The sequence below is a fragment of the Theropithecus gelada genome, chromosome X (assembly GCF_003255815.1).
Source record: "Theropithecus gelada isolate Dixy chromosome X, Tgel_1.0, whole genome shotgun sequence".
NCBI classification, from domain to species: domain Eukaryota; kingdom Metazoa; phylum Chordata; class Mammalia; order Primates; family Cercopithecidae; genus Theropithecus; species Theropithecus gelada.
The window spans coordinates 101,287,417-101,308,622 of NC_037689.1; the positions used below are offsets into that span (position 1 = coordinate 101,287,417).

General features: G+C 40.5%; 1 protein-coding gene across 26 annotated transcripts; it reads right to left on the minus strand.

The window, feature by feature from the left end:
* Window positions 1-7,824: 7,824 nt before the first annotated feature.
* MORF4L2 (mortality factor 4 like 2) lies at window positions 7,825-21,002 on the minus strand. Of its 26 annotated transcripts, XM_025373073.1 has the most exons (6): window positions 19,216-19,291; window positions 17,760-17,849; window positions 17,270-17,318; window positions 10,832-10,982; window positions 9,564-9,567; window positions 7,825-9,372 (listed from the first exon to the last, which is right to left on the minus strand). In XM_025373073.1, exon 6 carries the CDS (start codon window positions 9,346-9,348, stop codon window positions 8,482-8,484), a length of 867 nt encoding a protein of 288 aa, XP_025228858.1. In that variant the 5' UTR covers window positions 9,349-9,372; window positions 9,564-9,567; window positions 10,832-10,982; window positions 17,270-17,318; window positions 17,760-17,849; window positions 19,216-19,291; the 3' UTR covers window positions 7,825-8,481. The 26 variants fall into 26 exon arrangements, with proteins under 26 accessions (XP_025228858.1, XP_025228866.1, XP_025228867.1 ...); XM_025373081.1 differs by lacking the exons at window positions 9,564-9,567; window positions 19,216-19,291 and adding an exon at window positions 20,580-20,879 and having other exon boundaries at window positions 10,830-10,931; XM_025373082.1 differs by lacking the exons at window positions 9,564-9,567; window positions 19,216-19,291 and adding an exon at window positions 20,580-20,879 and having other exon boundaries at window positions 10,830-10,951.
* Window positions 21,003-21,206: the final 204 nt, after the last annotated feature.

Genomic DNA, 21,206 nt, shown 5'->3' on the forward strand with positions numbered 1-21,206 from the left:
TGCTCTCAAAGAGAGCTGTTTGGGGATGCTACAGATTCCAGCTGAAAAACCCTATGGAATGGACAGCTGAAAAACTCAGAGCTGAAGGAGAAACAGCAATAGCATGTTTTGTTTTTGATACAGAGGTAGCAGTAAGGGAGCCTCTGATGAGAGTCCCGTTTAAACAGCTAGATCCATACAGACTAAAGGCAACTTACTACATAACCAGACAAGAATTTTCTGCTCCTTTCCCCCTTACTCTTTCCCATCACTCCAACCCCGGACAGGCCTGAAGTCAAAATTAGCAAGCTGGGGAAGGAAGATGGGCAAAGAGAAGAAACTCAGTGCATCCCTTTGCTCAAATATGGGAGGTTGCCTTAAGTTGGTGCTAGGTTAGCAGAGAAGGTTTAACTCTAAATCAAGTTCAGTGGCCCTTTATTATTTGGAACTTGGTGTTCTAATCACTGAATTGAGGCTCAATTTGTGATTTAAAGTGACTGTAAGGTGGCAGGAAAGCCATGGGGCCTGAGAGAAATGTAATTTTAAAAGTACAGGATTAGACAAAAGTAAAGTTACATTTTGATTGTATCTCACCAATAGTTCTTGCTCAATATACTAACTACATTTGCTTGGTGTGGTGTTTATGATGTGCCATACTCCTGTGGATGAAAACTACTACTGTTTTTGCATTAATTTTGCTACACCAGCTTTCTTTTGCTTAGTATTTGCCTGGTATATTTTTTCCATCCTTTTATTTTGAGCTTTTCTGGATAATTGTAAGTGTGCCTCTGAGAAAAGGCATCAAACTGGATTCTGTGTCTTATAAAAAAAAAAAACTGAGGTTTTCTTTTAATATGTGAGTTTAATCCACATATATTTATTATTACTGATCCACTGTAGATATATTTCTACCTTTTTACTTTGTGTTTTCTATTTACCATGTATTTAATTTGCATGTTCTCCTCCCCTCCTTTCCTGCCTTGTTAGACCAATGGAGTTTTCTTTGGAGTTTTGGAATTTACATATTGTCATGGCTTTAATGTGTCCCCCAAAGCTCATGTGTTGGAAACTTAATCCCCAATGCAAGAATGTTGAGAGGTGGGACCTTTAAGAGGCGATTAGGTCATGGGGCTCTTCCCTCATGAATGGATTCACACTGTTATTGTGGGAGTAGGTTTGTTATCTCAAGAGTGTGTTCCTGATAAAAGGATGAGTTCTGCTGCCTTCTTCCCCACCCCCTGCTCTTTTGACCTTCTGCCTTCCACCATGGGATGAAGGCCCTCACCAGATGATAGCACTTTGATATTGGACCTCCCAGCCTCCAGAAACATAAGAAATGAATCTCTATTTATGAATTATCCAGTCTGTGGTATTCTGTTATAGTAGCACAAAATGGCTTAAGACACATATTCCATTTTTAATCTTGTAGTGCTTATCCTAAGATTGTTTTCTTTCTTTCTTTCTTTTTTTTTTGATGGAGTCTTGCTGTGTTGCCCAGGCTGGAGTGCAGTGGCATGATCTCAGCTCACTGCAACCTCCACCTCCTGGGTTCAAGCAATTCTCCTGCCTCAACCTTCCTAGTAGCTAGGATTACAAGTGCACGCCACCACACTGGGCTAGTTTCTGTATTTTTAGTAGAGATGGGGTTTTGCCATGTTGGCCAGGCTGGTCTCGAACTCCTGACCTCGGGTGATCCACCTGCCTCGGCCTCCCAAAGTGCTGGGGTTACAGGCATGAGCCATCATGCCTGGCCTCTTTTTTTTTTTTAAGTTGTGGTTTTGCTATGTTGCCAAGGCTGTATTCGAACTAGTGGGCTCAAGAGAGCCTCCTGCCTCAGCCTCCCAAGCAGCTGGGATCACAGGTGCACACCACCACATCTGGTAGACTTTTCTAAATTATTTATCTAACTTTATATTTTTTAAACAAAATTTAGAGCATCTCTAACTTCTATCCTCTTCCTTATACATATTTTTTTATATTTTGGAGAGGTATGTATATACACACACACACACACACACAACTTATATACAAATATATATACAAAAATATATATATAACTTACATACATGTATATACAACTTCTGATTATTGACATTTGTATAAGCAAGCTAACTATTAATCATCATTATTATTACAACTCATAGTTTTGTTTTGTTTTGTTTTGTTTTGAGACGGAGTCTCTCTCTGTCGCCCAGGCTGGAGTGCAGTGGCACGATCTCGGCTCACTGCAAGCTCTTCCTCCCGGGTTCACGCCATTCTCCTGCCTCAGCCTCCAGAGCAGCTGAGACTACAGGCGCCCACCACCGCGCCCAGCTAATTTGTTGTATTTTTAGTAGAGATGGGGTTTCACCGTGGTCTCGATCTCCAGACCTCGTGATCCACTCGCCTCGGCCTCCCAAAGTGCTGGGATTACAGGTGTGAGCCACCGCGCCCGGCCACAATTCATAGTTAATAATACACTTTTAAATATATTATCTCATTTGATTCTAGAAAAAGTTCAGCTAAGTATTACCTCCATAATGAATTAGAAAGAAAAAAAAGGAAGAAAGAAAGAAAGAAGAGACAATACGGAAAGAGAAGAGAGCTCTTCAATTCTTAACGGTATCTTCAAAGACCCTTAAGAGTCTGGGGACCTCAGGCTGAGAACTACAGATCTTAGGAATATATTGTTTACCCCTTCCTTTTGGAAAGGGAGGAAGGAAAGAGAATTGTAATTTCTGAACATTTATTCTGTGTCAAAAACTTGCTGTAAGCAAGACAAACCTTATATTTACTAACTACTTTCCTTTTCAGGTGTTTTATGAGTGTCATGCAACTTATTTCACAACATGCTTCCATACCAATCCACATACATTCTCCTGAATGAAAACAGGATTATTCTTGTTGATGACGAAGACATTGATAACAATAATAAATAACAGTTATAACAGCTATTTGTTATGGACCCACCTTGTTAACTAGGCACTGAATGTCATGGGGGTAAATATACTCTTTAAATTGCCCTTCAGTTTTAGAAGGGAAACCATCTAGATGTCTGGATAGATAAAGCAACATCATCTCTATAGTATTAAAATAGAGAAACTTGCTAAATCAACAGAGTCCATATGTGAATTTGGGTCCACTTATTATAACTGCCCCCTTTTTAAAATCAATAGGATGGCCTAGTTTTGGACCTAATAAAGTACTTTATGACTTTCCTGAATATTCCTAAGATTTTTTTAATGAAACAATTAACAAGAATAAATCATCCAAACTAAAAGAAACTACCTATACGTTTAACTGGGACATATTAAATTATCAGTTTTTGAGATATTACCAGCTACGTAGGAGGCTGAGGTGGGTCACTTGAGGCCAGGAGTTTGAGATCAGCCTGGGCAACATAGCAAGACCCCCATCTACAAAACAACAACAACAAAAATTAGCCAGCCTTAGTGGCATACATCCTCAGTTCCAGCTACTTGAGAGGCTGAGGCAGGAGGATCCCTTGATCCCAGGAGTTCAAAGTTGCAGCGAGCTATAGTGGCACCACTGCACTCTAGCCTGGGTGACAGAGTGAGACCCCACTTCTCTAAAAAAATAAAGAGAAATATATATTAACATGCATGTTGCTGGGCGCGGTGGCTCACGCCTGTAATCCTAGCACTTTGGGAGGCCGAGGCAGGCGGATCAGAGGTCAGGAGATCGAGACCATCCTGGCTAACACAGTGAAACCCCGTCTCTACTAAAAATACAAAAAATGAGCCGGGCAAGGTGGCAGGCGCCTGTAGTCCCAGCTACTCAGGAGGCTGAGGCAGGAGAATGGCGTGAACCTGGGAGGGGGAGCTTGCAGTGAGCTGAGATCCGGCCACTGCACTCCAGCCTGGGCGACACAGCGAAACCCCGTCTCAAAAAAAAAAAAAGAAAGAAATTAGGTCTTGCTATGTTGCTCAGGCTTGTCTTGAACTCCTAGCCTCAAGCAATCCTCCTGCGACTTCCCAAAGTGCTGGGATTACAGGCGTGAGCTACTGTGCCCAGCCCATATATTCTGAAAAGGATTATATTCATTGATGAAGTCAAGCCAGATGTCCCTGGATGGGAATGGAGGGCATTTTAGGGCAGCAAGAGAATAGAGGTCAGGGTCTATACTTCCTTTCAGTAGCAGAGACATGAGCATTTCTCTGTATCAGGACCCAAAGAAGACTCTGTGATGGGCCGGGGGAAGCTGGTCACCTAGTCTTGGCAAACATTCCACTACCCAGAGGGTTGGATAGAAGCAGCAGGGACAAGGGATCTGAAGATACCATGCCAGTTCAGTAAATGAGCACCTCATCCCTAATCAGTGTGGACAGACAGCTGAAGACAGCAGGGATCTCCTCAGGCTTTGGTGCTAGATAAGACCATAGAATGCCTGTACAACTAATGGAGATGAGGAATCCCCAGTAATAACTGATGTGGATTTCCCACTAGCATGCTAGGATTGGATATCAGAGTCATATTTATATTCATTTAAAGGTGCTTTGAAAATGTGACATTTCTTATATGCTGAAGGGTGTGAACTAAGATCCATATCTGTTTGGTAGGCCTCCTATTCAAACTTTCATTAACAAATCCTTATTTTCTTTTGGAATGTTTTCATGAATATCGTGGGCTATGTTACAACTGTCTTCTTAATGGGATAGGGGTCAAGAACTCAGTTAGTTGGCTAGGCCCTAGATTCCACAGAGGACATGAGAATGAGAGGCCCCAAGCCTGCCCATCTGGTCACCTATCATTCACTAATGCAAAATTTGAATCATTTCAGCCATCTGACGCCAGGGATTTGCCTATTTAAATGAAGTATTCACTAAGATGCAAGGTCTAAGACGTAGTCTTCATTGAATGCACATTTAATGAGCAACTTCTATGTGCTGTGTACCAGTGTTAGAGAAATGTGATAATTAGGTTTCAGTAATCAATGGGCTGCATATAATTATCAAACCTCCTTTCTTCTTTACATTGATCCTTTCTCCTGCCACTCCCCCTCTCTGTCTACACCATAACCAAAACAGTCCAGAATTTGGGGAAGAATAATTGACACCTGATGGGTCTAGTCATCACTTGATGGTGTGATGGTCACAATGTAGCCAGCCTACAACCTAGCCTGGTTTCTACTACTCTGACAATATATTGACTAGACACCTAAAAGTATGTTCAATAACTTACTAGCACCTATTGCAAGGGGGATGACAACAGTGGTAGAAAATACTTCATTATTTTAAGTATTTATGTCTCGGGAAAATGAACCTGTTTACTTGCAATTTGCATTTCTTTTCAAAATTAGCCTATGTGCATCTATGGCCTATCTCCCTTGTCTCTTATAACTTGTAAAAAAATCCTTTAAATTTTAAAGATATTAACAATTTGTATTTATGTGTTGTGATTATTCTGTTCTTCTGTGTTGCATGCCTAATAATTCCTCTCATGTTGTTTTATAATAAAGTTATTTAAAGTAATTTAAAGTATTTATGTATGAAAATCTATCCACCTTTTCCTGTAGGTATCCTGTCAATAATATTTAGAAAGGTCATCTGAGCCATGATAAAATATCCTTCATTTTAAACGAACAATCTATGGTTTCACTTATCAAATGTAAATCTTTAATTCATTTGGAATGTACTTTGGAATAAAGTGTAAAGCAAAAGATCTAACATTCCCCTCAAATATTTTGACTATCCCATCCTTTCACTAATTCAAATATTCCCTCTAACATATCTAACAAATTAAACACATATACACAGACACAGATATTTCCATTCTGTTACCCTGATTTGTTTTGGTGTCCAAAATACACTTTTAGGGTACCATTTTATAACAAATTTTTCTATGTGGCAACTTCTCCTTAATTTCCAATCTCAGAATTTTTCCATTTTCATGTTTTAGGTCATTTAAAAATAAACTAGTTTTATTAGCCTTGAATTTCCTTTGTGTATCAATTTGGGGAGAAAAATACTTAGAAAACCATACATATAATCTGATCCCAATTTGTTAAAAAAAAAAAGTTGTGGCCGGGCGCGGTGGCTCAAGCCTGTAATCCCAGCACTTTGGGAGGCCGAGACGGGCGGATCACAAGGTCAGGAGATCGAGACCATCCTGGCTAACATGGTGAAACCCCGTCTCTACTAAAAAATACAAAAAACTAGCCGGGCGAGGTGGCGGGCGCCTGTAGTCCCAGCTACTCGGGAGGCTGAGGCAGGAGAATGGCGTAAACCCGGGAGGCGGAGCTTGCAGTGAGCTGAGATCGCGCCACTGCACTCCAGCCTGGGNGGCAACTTCTCCTTAATTTCCAATCTCAGAATTTTTCCATTTTCATGTTTTAGGTCATTTAAAAATAAACTAGTTTTATTAGCCTTGAATTTCCTTTGTATATCAATTTGGGGAGAAAAATACTTAGAAAACCATACATATAATCTGATCCCAATTTGTTAAAAAAAAAAGTTGTGGCCGGGCGCGGTGGCTCAAGCCTGTAATCCCAGCACTTTGGGAGGCCGAGACGGGCGGATCACAAGGTCAGGAGATCGAGACCATCCTGGCTAACATGGTGAAACCCCGTCTCTACTAAAAAATACAAAAAACTAGCCGGGCGAGGTGGCGGGCGCCTGTAGTCCCAGCTACTCGGGAGGCTGAGGCAGGAGAATGGCGTAAACCCGGGAGGCGGAGCTTGCAGTGAGCTAAGATCCGGCTACTGCACTCCAGCCTGGGGGACAGAGCGAGACTCTGTCTCAAAAAAAAAAAAAAAAAAAAAAGTTGTGTGATCTTTATTACAAATATTTATGTATACACACATAATTCCAAGAATATATGGTAAAGTATTAACTATTTCAGGTGTGTGCTTGTATCTCCCGTTTGTCCTCCTCCCACTCACCACCCACAACCACCCTCCTCCGCCCCCCTCCCCACCATCTACTTTCCTTCCTGCTGTGTCCCCCACACTTACCAACAGACTATACAAAAGGTCTTCCTTGCCCTCCAGCTTCCAATTTGGCCAAGAGAAATACCCAGCAGATGTTCGGAAGAGCGCGAAGTCAAGCATTTATTCCCTCTCATTTCATTTTCTCTTTCAGGGTTGCTGTGAGCTGACTGCATCCTGAAGATTACAGCTACTGTCAGGTGGACCTTTCCACACAGCTGTATACCATTCCAGTAACCCCTCCCTTACCTCCCACTCCCTCTGCTCCTCCCCACTTCCTTTCCTCTCGTCTCCTTTGCAGAGGGGTAGTAACACTATGTTATGCCCTGAATTGTGCACCCACCCCTACCCACACCCACCAAATTCATGTTGAAGTCCTAATCCCCAATACCTCAGCATGTGACTGTAGTTGGAAATAGGGTCTTTACAGAGATAGCTAAATTAAATGAGGTCACTGGGGTGGGTCCTAATCCAGTGACTAGTGTCCTTAGAAGAGATTAGGACACAGATACAGAGCAAAAGGCCATGTGATGACAGGGAGGACAGCTGTGTAGAAGCCAAAGAGAGAGGCCTCAAAAAAAATCCTCTGGCAACACCTTGATCTGACTTCCAACATCCAGAACTGTGAGAAAATAAATTTATTGTTTAAGCCACTCAGTCTCTGGTACTTTGTTATGGCAGCCTGAGCCAGCTAATATACACCACAACCCTACCCCTCTGGTGACAACTCAGGGAAAAAATTCTTTAACTCTCGTCAAATCATCCATTTTTGAGTTCCATTTATTTATTGCTTGGATCTTGAATGATCCAGCAGAATTACACAATTCTTATTTGCATTTGTTCTTACTATGTTTTCTAAAATTTCTACAATAACCACAGAATACCAGCCTCAGTAACATGAAAGGCACACTGCAAATTACTTGCTTTGAAATTTAGAAACAAATTTTATTTAAGATCTGAAATACAATTCCTAAAATATCAACTTTTCCAGAAAACCGTGGCTACACAATAATGCATTGCCTCTATCATGTTAGAACGTGCATTAGACTCAAATACAAAAACCATGAAACAAATCACCATCCTTCAACAATTTGAGCAAAGATAGAATGCTTAAGAACGACATAGATGGACTTGCAGAGGATGGGCTGTTTTACTTCAAGCACCATAAAAAAAAAAAGAGCACAAATGCATGGGTTTTCAGGTATATACATTAAGTTGAACCTTTGGCACTAGGAATCAGGGCGTTTTGTCACGTAGCATTAACACATATTAGAAAATTGTGTAGTGTCAAAGGGATAGGAACCACCAGCATTCAAGCAATGTTGTCAACTAGGCAATAAAATGTTCTACTGTTTCTTCTTTGTTCTAATTACTGCATACACTGGTAGCAACTTTGAAATGAGAAAAGGAGCTTACACTCCTTTTATTTTCTGTTTAAAACAGAACAGAAAACAAACTGAAACATAAGCCCTGTTATACATTAACGATTTTAAAGAACATCAATTTTACAAGAAAAAGACTAAGAACAAAAAGTGTTTACAGATACAGGACAAAAATGGTGAGCTGTCTGTAGACGCTCACAGGGCTTTGCGGTGGTACTCAGCAGAAGCCACTTTGTAATCACTGGCAGTAAAGAGAGATGCAGAATTCTTTGCCAGATATTTTAGGAAATCATGCAAATAGCCCAACAATAATGCAAGGCTTTTCTCATCAAGGGGCGTATAGGCCAACATTGCTCCAATTCTTACAAATAATCTCAGTAGGTGTGGTGCTCCATAAACCTGAGACATTGGAGCATCAGGGTGAGCCAAGAGGATTTCAGCATACTGGGGCCTCTCAAATTTGTAGAGCAGCTGAGTGCCCAACATCACATTGAAATATTCTTTTATTCCTGCCACAACTTCATTAACCGCATATTCCTTATTATCAACATTTCCCTGCGACTTCTTGCAATTTGCATACTCCTCCAGAATTGCATCTACATTTTTCTTAGCAGGGAGTTGAAACAGCTGCTTCTGCCTGGTAACTAAGTCCCAGTCCTCAACAAGCCATGGTTTTAATTCTTCAGGAATCTTCACTTTAACCTCCATTCTATTCTTAAACGCCTCCTCACTTTCAACAGTGGGGTCTGCCCGGGCCCTTTTCTTCCGAGGGGGCTGAGGTGCTTCGCTGGTACTGCCACCATCTCCGTTTCCAGGAGTCTTCTGTTTGTTCTTTCTGGTCTTCCTCACGGATCCTGAAGGGGGATTCTCTGCAGAGCGACCCCCCCATCTTCCTGGGAGAGCTGGTTCAAGATTTTTCTGCTGTGGACCAGCTGTCTTCTTTCCCGAGGAGGCCCCTCTCATCTTACTTCTCTGCATGTTGCTTCTAGTTGGTTTTTTGAAGTTCTCTTCTTCTGCAGATTGCTGTCCACGAGGTTGAGAACCCTGCTTTCTGGAACTCATTCAACCCTGTTTTTATTCCAACCACTGTAATATATAAAATATTTTACTTGGTTGTTTTCTATGGCAACCTTTATGTTTCATAAAGGCCCATCAGAGCATAACACATTCTAACTCCCTTAAAATCTGGATTTCAAATCCCATTTCAGGACTCTTTATAAGTGATTTTTTTTTTTTTTTACCTCCTTTCCCTTTCTCTGATCCTCACTACCAGCCACTACTCTCATCTCACCCAAATACTCATCACATCTACCCACAAATTACTCTGTTGATGCCACTCACAAGATAGGAAAGCAATTTTAAAGAAAGAAGGAATTAAATGAAAAAGAAACTATAAAAGGCAGTGGAGTTGAAATTTAAGACTTCTGAACAGGAGAAATGACAATATGGAACAGGGAAGGTTATACTTAGTTGACTAAGGGCAAAATGAGTAACAGTAAAGGTTCTTGTGTAAGTCCAGAAAGGTCTGAACTAGGATGATGACAGAGGCAAGAGAAACTGAAGAATACAGAAATCATTAAGAATATAGTAAACAAAGGAGGGAGGAATCTGCAATTTCAAACCTGGGTAATTAATGAATTTAATAAAAGCACTGAATTTAGGGTTTAGTTTGGAATCAGAAATAAAATGACAGAACATAGGTAATTCATCCATTCATTAATCTATTCAGTTTGTCATTATACATTACTGCATATCTGCTTTGGGACAGGTACTATGGTAGGTGCTAGAGATCCAAATATCTAAAGTGACAATTATAAAACAATAAGGTTAGTATAATGATAGTTATAGGCACAAAATGGCTTGGGAGCAGATACAAGAAATGGTACATGACACCACCGTCAGTGATTGTTGAAGAAGCTAAAAAAAAGATTGGTGAGGGAGGAGTCAGTGATGACTCCCAGGTATGGGTGATTAGGTCATTAGTATTATCACCAAATGATAATACTCCATTTACAGGAGGAGAAAATGGATTGAAGGAAAAGTTGTGTTGGGCCTATTGCGTGTGAGGTGTACAGTTAAACATAAAATTATAAAGCTCAGTTTCGTCCAGCTAACTGGGTACCCCCCCCAACACACACACACACACACACACACACACACAAAATTAAAGCTCGGGTGAGAAGTAAAAGCCAGAAATGGAGATCTGAGAGTAAACATCACATAGCTGGTAGTAGACACTACGAGGGTCAATGAAATCAGGGAGAAGAGAGGAAGAACTTCAAGTATGGAATTCTGGAAAACGTAAGGACGAAAGGCATTTAAGGGATGCATAGAGACCACAAATGAAACAAAAATTTTAAGAGTAGCCATAACAGAATTAGAAGAATGTCATTTTGGATGCCAAAGAAGATGAGCGTTCCAAGAAGAAACCAGTATAATCTACAGTGTAAAGTGCAGCAGGGAGTGCTAGTGAGAAAAGGATGCAAAAAATAGTCTTCCATTATTCTTACGGTGTGACAGAGGAAACAATTCCTTTGACTTACACAATCTTCCTTCTTTCCCTTCCAAGAACTCCTAGTGATTTCCCAGATGAAATCTTATAGATCTTCTGGGATGGTCTAGAAGGGTGAAGTGGGAGATACAACCTAGAAAGAAAGGCAGGTATCTGCAATGAAGATGAACTTTTGTGAAATCATCTAAGGAAAAGAAAAAAATGAGTAATTTATAAACATGTGGTTTATATGTTTAAACACATATATCAATCATATACTGCAATTGTAAATCGTGGTATCAGAGAAAATACTTGAGTTCTGCTGTCAGACAGACCTTTACTTCAGTTAGGCTCCATCACTGATGAGTTGTGAGACCTCAGGCAAGACATGTAAGCTCTCTTAGCCTCTTTTTCTCATCTGTGGAATGTGGCAAATTACCCATAGCCTTCACAGGCTCCTGTGAGAATTTCATAAAGGTGATGAGGCTGAACAGCTAGCACAGTACCTTGCCAGAGTATTTGTACATGGATACAAAGATGTTCAATGTAGTGGTGTTTGCAGTACTGAAGAACTGGAAAACACCTACCTATTCTTCAATAGGAAAATGATAACATAAATTATGTATGACTACTACAGAAGAACATTCAAATGAATTAAGCAGAGATCCATGTACTGACATGGAAAGATGTTCAATATATATTATTAGGTAAATAGGCAGATGGCGTAATACTATAGGATCCCAAATGCAATACGATCGTAAAGAGACAGATAAGGCCGGGCGCGGTGGCTCACACCTGTGATCCCAGCACTTTGGGAGGCCGAGGCAAGCAGATCATGAGGTCAGGAGTTTGAGACCAGCCTGGGCAACGTAGTGAAACCCCGTCTCTACTAAAAATACAAAAAACAAAAAAAGTAGCCGGGCATGGTGGCGCACGCCTATAGTCTCAGCTACTTAGGAGACTGAGGCAGGAGAATCGCTTGAACCCGAGAGGCGGAGGTTGCAGCGAGCTGAGATCGCACCACTGCACTCTAGTCTGGGCGACAGAGACTCCATCTCCAAAAAAAGAAAAAAAAGATAGTACAGGTACAGAAATAAACATTAGTTTGGGAAGAGTGTGCTCTCATTTGTGTGTGTGTTTTAAACAGATGTCTATAAATGTGCATGGAAATATCTAGACAGATAAATACCAGCCTGTTAAAATCAGGGTAACTTCTGAGAAAGGGATGATGGTAGACCAGCCTTAAACCAGGTTTCTCTAGTAACTACAACTTTCACCTAAAGAAAAAGCCCATCAGCCATTCTGTAGCCGTTAACACTGTGTAGGCAGGCATCAGGGAGGCTCTGAGAAGAAAATCAGAGATAAGAAATGTTTGGTAGTAGCACCTGTGGGCAAAAAGAGAAGAAAAGAAAAGAAAAGAAAAGAAGGCCGGGCACGGTGGCTCAAGCCTGTAATCCCAGCATTTTGGGTGGCTGAGGTGGGTGGATCTCTTGAGGTCAGAAGTTCAAGACCAGCCTGGCCAACATGGTGAAACCCCGTCCCTACTAAAAATACAAAAATTAGCCAGCCATAGTGGTGCACACCTATAATCCCAGCTACTTGGGAGGCTGAGGCAGGAGAATCGCTTGAACCTGTAAGGTGGAGGTTGCAGTGAGCCAGGAGATTGTGCCACTGCACTCCAGCCTGGGTGACAGTGAGACTCTGTCAAATAAATAAATAAATATGCACGCATGCTTGAAGACTAGATCCCTAAATCAGGAAAGCCAGTTATTGGGAAGAGAGGCCTGGATGCTAGTACTTTCACTAAGCAAACAATATCCTCTAACTGAAAGAGCACAAAGCTTTGAGCAGAAATTCAAGGGTAAAGTCAGTCTTCAGAAAGCATCAAAATTTGTAAATATGGAGACTGATCCCTGTGGGAATCAGAAACTTTCTGGCTGAGAGGGACACGGAGACACATCCTGTGAAGGATCAGACAGTGGTGATAGTGGCCAGTGTATCATGGCATTAAATTGTAAGCTATCATGCTTCTAGAATAATGTTTCTAAAAGAATTGCTTTGTGACCAGGACAGAGCAGATACAGTATCTGAAGACTTCTGAGAATTCTTACTACAGGTTGAGTATTCCTTATCCAAAATGCTTGGGATGAGAAGTGTTTCAGATATTGGAATATTTGCATATGCATGAGAATATCTTAGGGATGGGACCCCAGTGTAAACAGGAAATTCATTTGTTTCATATACACCTTATACACATAGTCTGAAGGTAATTTTATATAGTATTTTAAACATTTTTTCACCTGTCACATGAGGTCAGATGTGGAATCATCTACTAGTGGCATGTTGGCACTCAGAAAGTTTCAGATTTTGGAGCATTTCAGATTAGGGATATTCAACCTGCATGAGTAAATCCAGAAAGCCCATCTTGGAGCTCATAGTGCAGAGGTTCCATAAAACAAAAGGATGATAGTGAAAATATCACCTAAAGAAAGCAACGTGACCTAGTGCCAACCAGACTGTGTAAAACACATTAAGTAGAGCCAAGCTGGACAAAAACCATTCTGGAAGTCAGACTGGTCCCTGGTGGGTATATAATTGTGAATAGGGGTGGAGGGAGCTGTGACTCAACACATGGAGAAAATTGGGGCATAAATTAGGGACAACAGTCATCAACTATTTTCCCACCTGTTCCCTACAGGTCAGCTCTAGGGTAAACCAGAAATTCAGAAAACACTTTTGTACTTATGTTTGTCTTAGTTTTCTATCTTTAATTTTTACAACAGTTTAATCTCTGTATAAATAATACATTTAAACAGAGGTGAGCTCATAATGGCTATCAAAGCTTAGATTTTTCCTTTTAAAAACTTTACTATGATAACCAATAATCTTCCCATGTTAAGGTTATAATATGCATCCATTTTGAGTCATATAAGAGATATTCCATCAAATGAGCATACCTTAATTTACTTAGCCACTCCTTCCCTGGAAATATCCAGTGCACACCTCCCACCAATATATTCTTTAATAATCAATGAAAACATTTTGTGTAAACATTTTTTACTCTTGCTTCCTATTATTCCTTTAAGACTCTCAGAAGTGGGCTTAGTGAGTCAAGAGATAGAACACTCCCAATACATTGCCAAATTACTCCCTCTGCACAAGTTGTGCCAATTTCTAATCCTACAAGCAGTGTGTAAAAATATTTACTATGCCTCACGCTCTGGCCAGCACTGGGGATCATTTTAAAATACTATTTTTCCTTTCATTTTTAAGTTTAAAAATTAAGAACAAATATTTTGATAGATTTCTTTTATTTTAACTCCTTAATCCATCCAGTAGTTTGTAAGTTATGAACTGACAATCTTCGTTCACCTCAATGAATTAGATCTTGTGGTACCATTTATATTTCTTTTATATACCTATAGATAACAAATTATATAAAGATGTGAACATTCTTCCCTTATCACCTACCCCTCTCCCACCCCAATCCTAGGAGTATCCTCTGAATGAGCATGTATGCCTTCAAATCTTTTCATGTACACATTCACATAAAACGTAACTTTAAAGACTCAATGTGTATATTATACACAGAGGTATGTGAATATATAGCATGCATTTATTTGTTTTGACAAATGTGAGATGCATACTGCTCTGCACCTTGCCTTGCTCACTTATCATGGGCATCTTTCCATGTCAGTACATACCTACCTTTTCTTTTTAATAGTCATAACACATTCTTTAATCTGTTATGTACTATAACCAGTCTCTGAACATTTAGGCTTTTCCCAATATTTCATTATCACAAAAATACTGCAATGCACATCAGTGTATACAAATATTAGAGCATTAAGTACCTCTGAAGGATATATTCCAAGAGGAACTATTTAGCCAAAGGATTTGCTTATTTATAACTTTTATGAGATAGAGCCAAATTCATCTCACAAAGAACTGTTTTAATTTGTACTCCTAACAAAAATATAAAAGTTCATTTTTTCATGACTTCAAGAACATTGGAAAAACATCTTTTTGAAAAAAAAAAGGAGAGGGGCTTTTCTTGGGCCAACCTAACATGTAGTAAGATAATTTCATTTGAGGCCGGGCGCGGTGGCTCAAGCCTGTAATCCCAGCACTTTGGGAGGCCGAGACGGGCGGATCACAAGGTCGGGAGATCGAGATCATCCTGGCCAACATGGTGAAACCCCGTCTCTACTAAGAAATACAAAAAACTAGCCGGGCAAGGTGGTGGGCACCTGTAGTCCCAGCTACTCAGGAGGCTGAGGCCGGAGAATGGTGTGAACCCGGGAGGCGGAGCTTGCAGTGAGCTGAGATCCGGCCACTGCACTCCAGCCTGGGCGGCAGAGCGAGACTCCGTCTCAAAAAAAAAAAAAAAAAAAAAGATAATTTCATTTGAATTTGTGTGATAACATCTTTTCATACATTCACTGGTCACATACGTTATCTTATATGAATATTTTTGTTCTCTTCTACTAGGTTGTTTGCTATTATTTTCTAACAATTAAATATTAGTTTTATTTTATGTTGGAAATTTTTTTCCAAACCATCACTTTGTCTAATGGTGTCTTACTGTAAGACTGTTGTATGTATATGTGCATACATCTCTCAATATCACAGACAAATCTATCAGCTTTTTCCCTTGTGACCTTTGGCTTTTACATCATGCTTAGGGAAAATGCTCCAAAAATACTGTAGAAGTGATTTCCTATCCATTATTGGTACTTTTATAGTTTTCCTCAAATATATAACTAACTTTTTCTAATATTAACCACTGAAGAGTTTATTCTTTCCCCACTGGTATGAAATACCACTTTATAACATTCTAAATTCTCAGAGGTATATGGGTCTTTCAAGGTACTCTCTTCCAAATTATTTTTGATTATTTAACTTTTTTTTTTTTCTTTTTTTGAGACGGAGTCTCGCTATCACCTAGGCTGGAGTGCAATGGCGCGATCTCGCCTCACTGCAACCTCCGCCTCCTGGGTTCATGCAATTCTCTGCCTCAGCCTCCCGAGTAGCTGGGATTACAGGCACCCGCCTGTATTTTTAGTAGAGACGGGGGTTTCACCATCTTGGCCAGGCTGGTCTTGAACTCCTGACCTCGTGATCCACCCGTCTTGGCCTCCCAAAGTGCTGGGATCACAAGCGTGAGCCACCGCGCTCAGCAATTATTTAACTTTTAAAGGTATTACTGTCTCTAGGCCATCTGTTCTGTCACAGTGGTATATCTGACAGTTCTCCCCCGTATTAATTTAATTATCACAGCTTAAAGGCATAAATGTTGCTCTTGAATAACACTTGTAAATGGATGGCTACACTAAGAATATTTAATGCAGTATTATTTTAAATAGCAAAACACTAGGACCAACAGAAAAGGTTATCAATAGTGACTTCACATATTATGTGATTAACATTTTATAATAAAATATATATATTTAAAACTCACACTGACTTTCTGATCTACTCTTATTCATGGATCTCACAAATGGTCAGCCCAATTTTTCAGTTAATCATCACTGCACATAGTATACTTTGTAGACATACCATTCAGACTGGGCTCATTCCCTCCTAAGTTCCACCCATTCTCTGAGAGCCAGGTCAAGGTCCTCTTCCTTTGTGAGATTTTTTTTCTCTATTTCAGGTCACCCTGACCCTTGCTTTCTCTGAGTCCCTGTTGGCTCAACAGTCCACCCCCTACCTTTAGCCCCTAATCATTCTCTAAATGGTCTCATGTAAAGGTATTCTGTGCCTACCGATCTAATGCATCTCTTCCACGAGGGCAGGGCCCTCCTCTGAAACCTACTTTTCAGATGGGAGGAAAAAAAGGAAATTACAGTGACTCCATATGTAGCTGTCAAAAGGTTGAAAAACCTTCAAACCTTACTTCATCTCTCCACACAAGCAATGTGTCATTTGGGAATCAGACTGCAAATGCTAACATCTTTTGTGTATGCATATGTCAGAAAAGAGTGTGAATAACATTTTGTTGGAATAAACCTTTAAATGCACATATACCATATCAGTTACATTCATATCAATTTTCTCTTCTGGATCTTGAAACATTTCCATTACATTTAATAGATTTTTTTTAAGTCTGAGACAAAGGAGGAATGATGTAAAAGCTGTTAGCAGACTGAATATTCAGTGAAAAGACTTGCTTATTTATAAATTTGGTTTGACCTGCTAGCTAAAATTATAGCTCCTGGAAATTTCCTCATAAATAAATATGATCAATATACTTAAAACCTTTCTAGATTGTTAAGACAAGCCAGAAGTCATAATTTCGGAATTCAGTTCTAGTGGTAACTGCTGCTTCTGGAAAACGAGGAGAGAAACCAACAGTATTAATTATTATTATTTTTGCACAATTCCAAAAAGAGATATCCACTGCTTTTAGAAGTAGGTGTAAATGTGTAGATAAAACAGGAGATTATCAGGACTAACAGAACCATAATTATTATTAAAGCAAATACTTACATGTGCCATGCACTGTCCTTGTACTTTACATGTAATGCTCTCAACAATCCTACGAAGTAGGAACTATTATTATCATCTCTGTTTCATATACGAGGAACTTAGGTATAAAGTGAGTAAGTATCTTACCCAAGATCACATAGTTAAGTGGCAGAGCCAGGATTTAAATTCAGGAAGTATTTGCTCTTAACCACTAAACTATGCTGCATATAGGATGCTCCAAAGAAAAATGTAATATATGGAACTGTGGAACTACTACAGGGGATTGACTGTAATATCTTTTATCAAGGGATGTAAGATTACACAGTCCTCTGTTGCTTATGTACTTTCTATACTGAAACTACCAATGGACTTAGCTCCATCCTTCTCTTCTCAGAATTTAGACTACTTTCTCAGATAGGAGCTTATTAATTTTCAAAATATTCCTGGACAGTTAGGAAGGTTATGTGGTATTATCTTGTTTAAGAACTGAGGCCAGAAGGGAGGCACTTACCCAAGATTCTGTAATCAGGGAAGGTTCTGCAATCAGGATCAGACCTCCTGATCCTCACTATACAGCAAACTTAGCTTTTCTGATGGTGACCTAGAAGGTCAAACAAAAGGACAGGAAAGGACATAAAATAAAAAGATATGAGATATGGCTTTCTTCTACATCAGCCAATGCAATTTCATCACACACAAAGGACACCAAAGCTGATAAATAATGTACAAGTATTTCTTTTTCCTTTCTTGTGGCTACATTTTCAAATTTAACTTATTGTATATTTATATAATTTCTGACAATTTTTTTAACTTTTCCTTAAAGATAATTTCAAATGGATGAAATAAAAGAATAGTATTACAAACCTACACGAATCCATCATCCAGCTTTCAACAATTACCAACTGAAGGCCATCTTGTTTCATCTATAACCCCACCCACTGCTCCCCCCCACCCCCGACTTTTTCAAGCTCACGGGAATATCTGACTTCTGTATCTTATTATACAAAAATTTAAACGTATACCAAGGAAAGCAGATTAATATACGGAACCCACTGCCTATCACTCAGCAAAAACTATTATTAATTTAGGGCCAATTTTGTTTCATCTATACCCCTCCCCATTTCCCCCTACCGCTTAGATTATTTTGAAGCAAATCCTAGTCATTAATGTATTTAGAAGCCAATCCCAGACATTATATTATTTAATCCGTAAATATTTTCGTATATGTCTCTACAAAAAAGGATAATTTGAAAACATAATCACAATACTACTGTGACGCCTAAAAAAATTGACATCAATTCCTTAAAAAACATCAAATATCGAATCCATGTTCCAATTTTCCCGATGCGTCTTAAACATATTTTTACAGTTGGTGTGTTCGATTCAGGATCCAAACAAGGCCTACTCATCGCATGTGGTTCATCTCCAGCTCGCTCTCGTTCTCCATCTCTTTCTTTCTCGCACTCCACCCCCCCACCTTTTATTTAACTTTTCAACATGGGAAAATTACAATCTCTGCAATTTTGAGGCAATTCCCAAATAGCAAATTATTTCATTGGTAAAAATTGATATATCTCTTTTATCTTTAATTTATTCTAGGAAAGAAGTTGATGGCAGAAAGGGCACTACAATTAGCGAATTTATATAATTTATAATTTTTCTCATTCTATTACGTATTATTTATCTCCATAACAATAGCTAATATCTTCAGGGGCCAGGCTTCATATTACGTGCCTTATACGCACTATTATACAGTACACGTCTCTGAGGTAGATACTATTATTATCACCATTTTACAAACATGGAAACCGAGACACAGAAAGAACAGGAGCCTTGCCCAAGCTGGGCGTTGGCGAGCAGGAATCTGAATCCAGCTCTGACCGATTGTGAAGGAACTAGCTAATCCCGTCTATACCCGACGAAAAGAGGAAATCATCGACCCTTTCTCCCCACCCCCACCCCGAAACCTGAAACGAGAATCCAGATCTTCCCAGCAGCCGACGTGTGATCACTGCCGTTCCTCCAACCGCCATAGTAAAGCCAGGTTTCTCTGGCAACTGATATCCATAGGCAGACACGTCACCCTGGAGGAGGGCGTATGCCCTTCAGCCAATCACAATCGTCTTGTCTAAGTTTTAGAATGTTCCATAACCAAATGATTGGACAACCACCCCCACGTCAGCAATGACACTTCGCCGCAGTAAAGGCGGGTGCTAGCAACCTGCTTCTTCACTGTAAAGGCCTACAGCAAACCAATCCTCTTCCTCCGTCAGTGCGAGTTCCGGCCAATGACGTTCGCCCTCTTAGGTTTTTAGCCCGCCCTCCAAAAGCGTGACAGCCGTTGGGTCATAAGTCTATAGGGCAGAATGTTCACGTGGCCTATTTCACGACCCAGAGTTCCTCTGACCAGAGGGTTTTTTTTTTTTTTTCCTTTTCCTTTTTTTTTTTTTTTATTTTTTTCCTGCAGGGAGGCATTATGGGTTTGTGTTTCCCCCCAGCCCCCCACTGGGAGAGGAAGTGTCTACGTGGCCTGCGGAAATAGGCGGAAATGAGCTAAGGTTCCCGCGAGTGGGGAAGCGCGAGGTCAAATCTGGAGCCACGCCCCCAGGCCTGTGGCGCAACTCCCCGAACATGGAAAAAAAAGGCGCAGTGGGGGGGTTCTACTGTGTTTGCGAGTTAGGGTCGTGAGTGCAACGGGCGCAAGGCATTAAGGCCAGTGTGTTAGTGCGCGGGCAGGCTCGAGTGCCCCTGGGGTTGCTGTGTGAGCGGCCCTCGTGGCGCTGGAGGTGATGTGTTTGCGCAGGCGTGCGCCCCTGGCGTCTGGACTGGTGAGAGCCACGGCGCGCGCCCGCGTGCGTGATTGGGGTGGGAGTTGCGGGGAGGGGTTAGCTACTGCGCGCAGGTTGTTATCTATTTCTGTATTTTGTTTGAAAATGTTCTAATGAAAAGGAAAATAAATAATTAAGGCAAGGCGACAATAACAGAGATAAAGGGGCACTGTCAGAAATATTTTGGCTTTCCCTACTGATTTAAATACTTTAAAAATACACGTCCTACGTTTTCCTCTGTGCCAAAATCCGGTGGTAAACCACAGCCCTCCAATGATTCAGAGCCAAAGCCTTCCATCGTCACATTAGCAACTCCAAAGGGAGACTTCTTTCAAGTTGTCTAGTATCCTCCTCCCTCCCCTCTTCCACACCTCCCCCCTCCCTTCAAGGTTGCGTGCAGTTCTCTTGGCACAAATACAATTTTCCTATGAGAATATCTATCTATGACAGCCTTCCCCTCCGTTAGAGACTCCGGATTTCTATGGTGACTAGGGCGCTCTTACCTTTGCGTCCTGATCTCCAAGCAAGCACACTGACCTTCTTCAGGCAAATACGCACTGTTAATTTTCCAGAAAGTTCTGTGAGTAAGGTTTATACCTCTCGAGTTCGCCACTAGATGCCGCCAAATCCCAGCAAAGGATTGGCTGTGTGGTCCCTGGGATTCTGGGATTTTGTTTCCCTCCCCCCTCCCCTTTCTGGATTTGCTGAACGCTAATATCTAAGGCATCATGGATATCGTTCATTCCTAGGAAAAAATAAAATCAGCTTCTGTGAATAGCACTAGTAGGCAGGGAACTGTGACCCAAGATCCAAATAATTTTGCTCATTTCTTTCCTTTTCTCCTTGGGTGGGGGGGCGGGGGGGAAGGCCCCTCTCCATCCCTCGCTTCTTTTGTCCTTGCCTTGTTTAATCAAAGAGTTAATGAATGACCCAAGCACTGATGCTGAAGATCCTAACCCTTTTTCCTCACCTTTTCAAATGCTCGCAACTCACCCAAACTGAAAATACAGATAGCTGTTCCTTTAGTAAAGAGATAAGAACTCATCAGTAAAACTTGGACCCTGGTATTGAAAACTGATTTTCCTTTTCTCTTGAAATTTGTATCAGGTATGTGTGTTTGCACCCTATTT

Coding starts and splice junctions, on each gene's coding strand:
- MORF4L2 (XM_025373085.1), bottom strand. CDS start 9,348: ATGAGTTCCAGAAAGCAGGGTTCTCAACCTCGTGGACAGCAATCTGCA.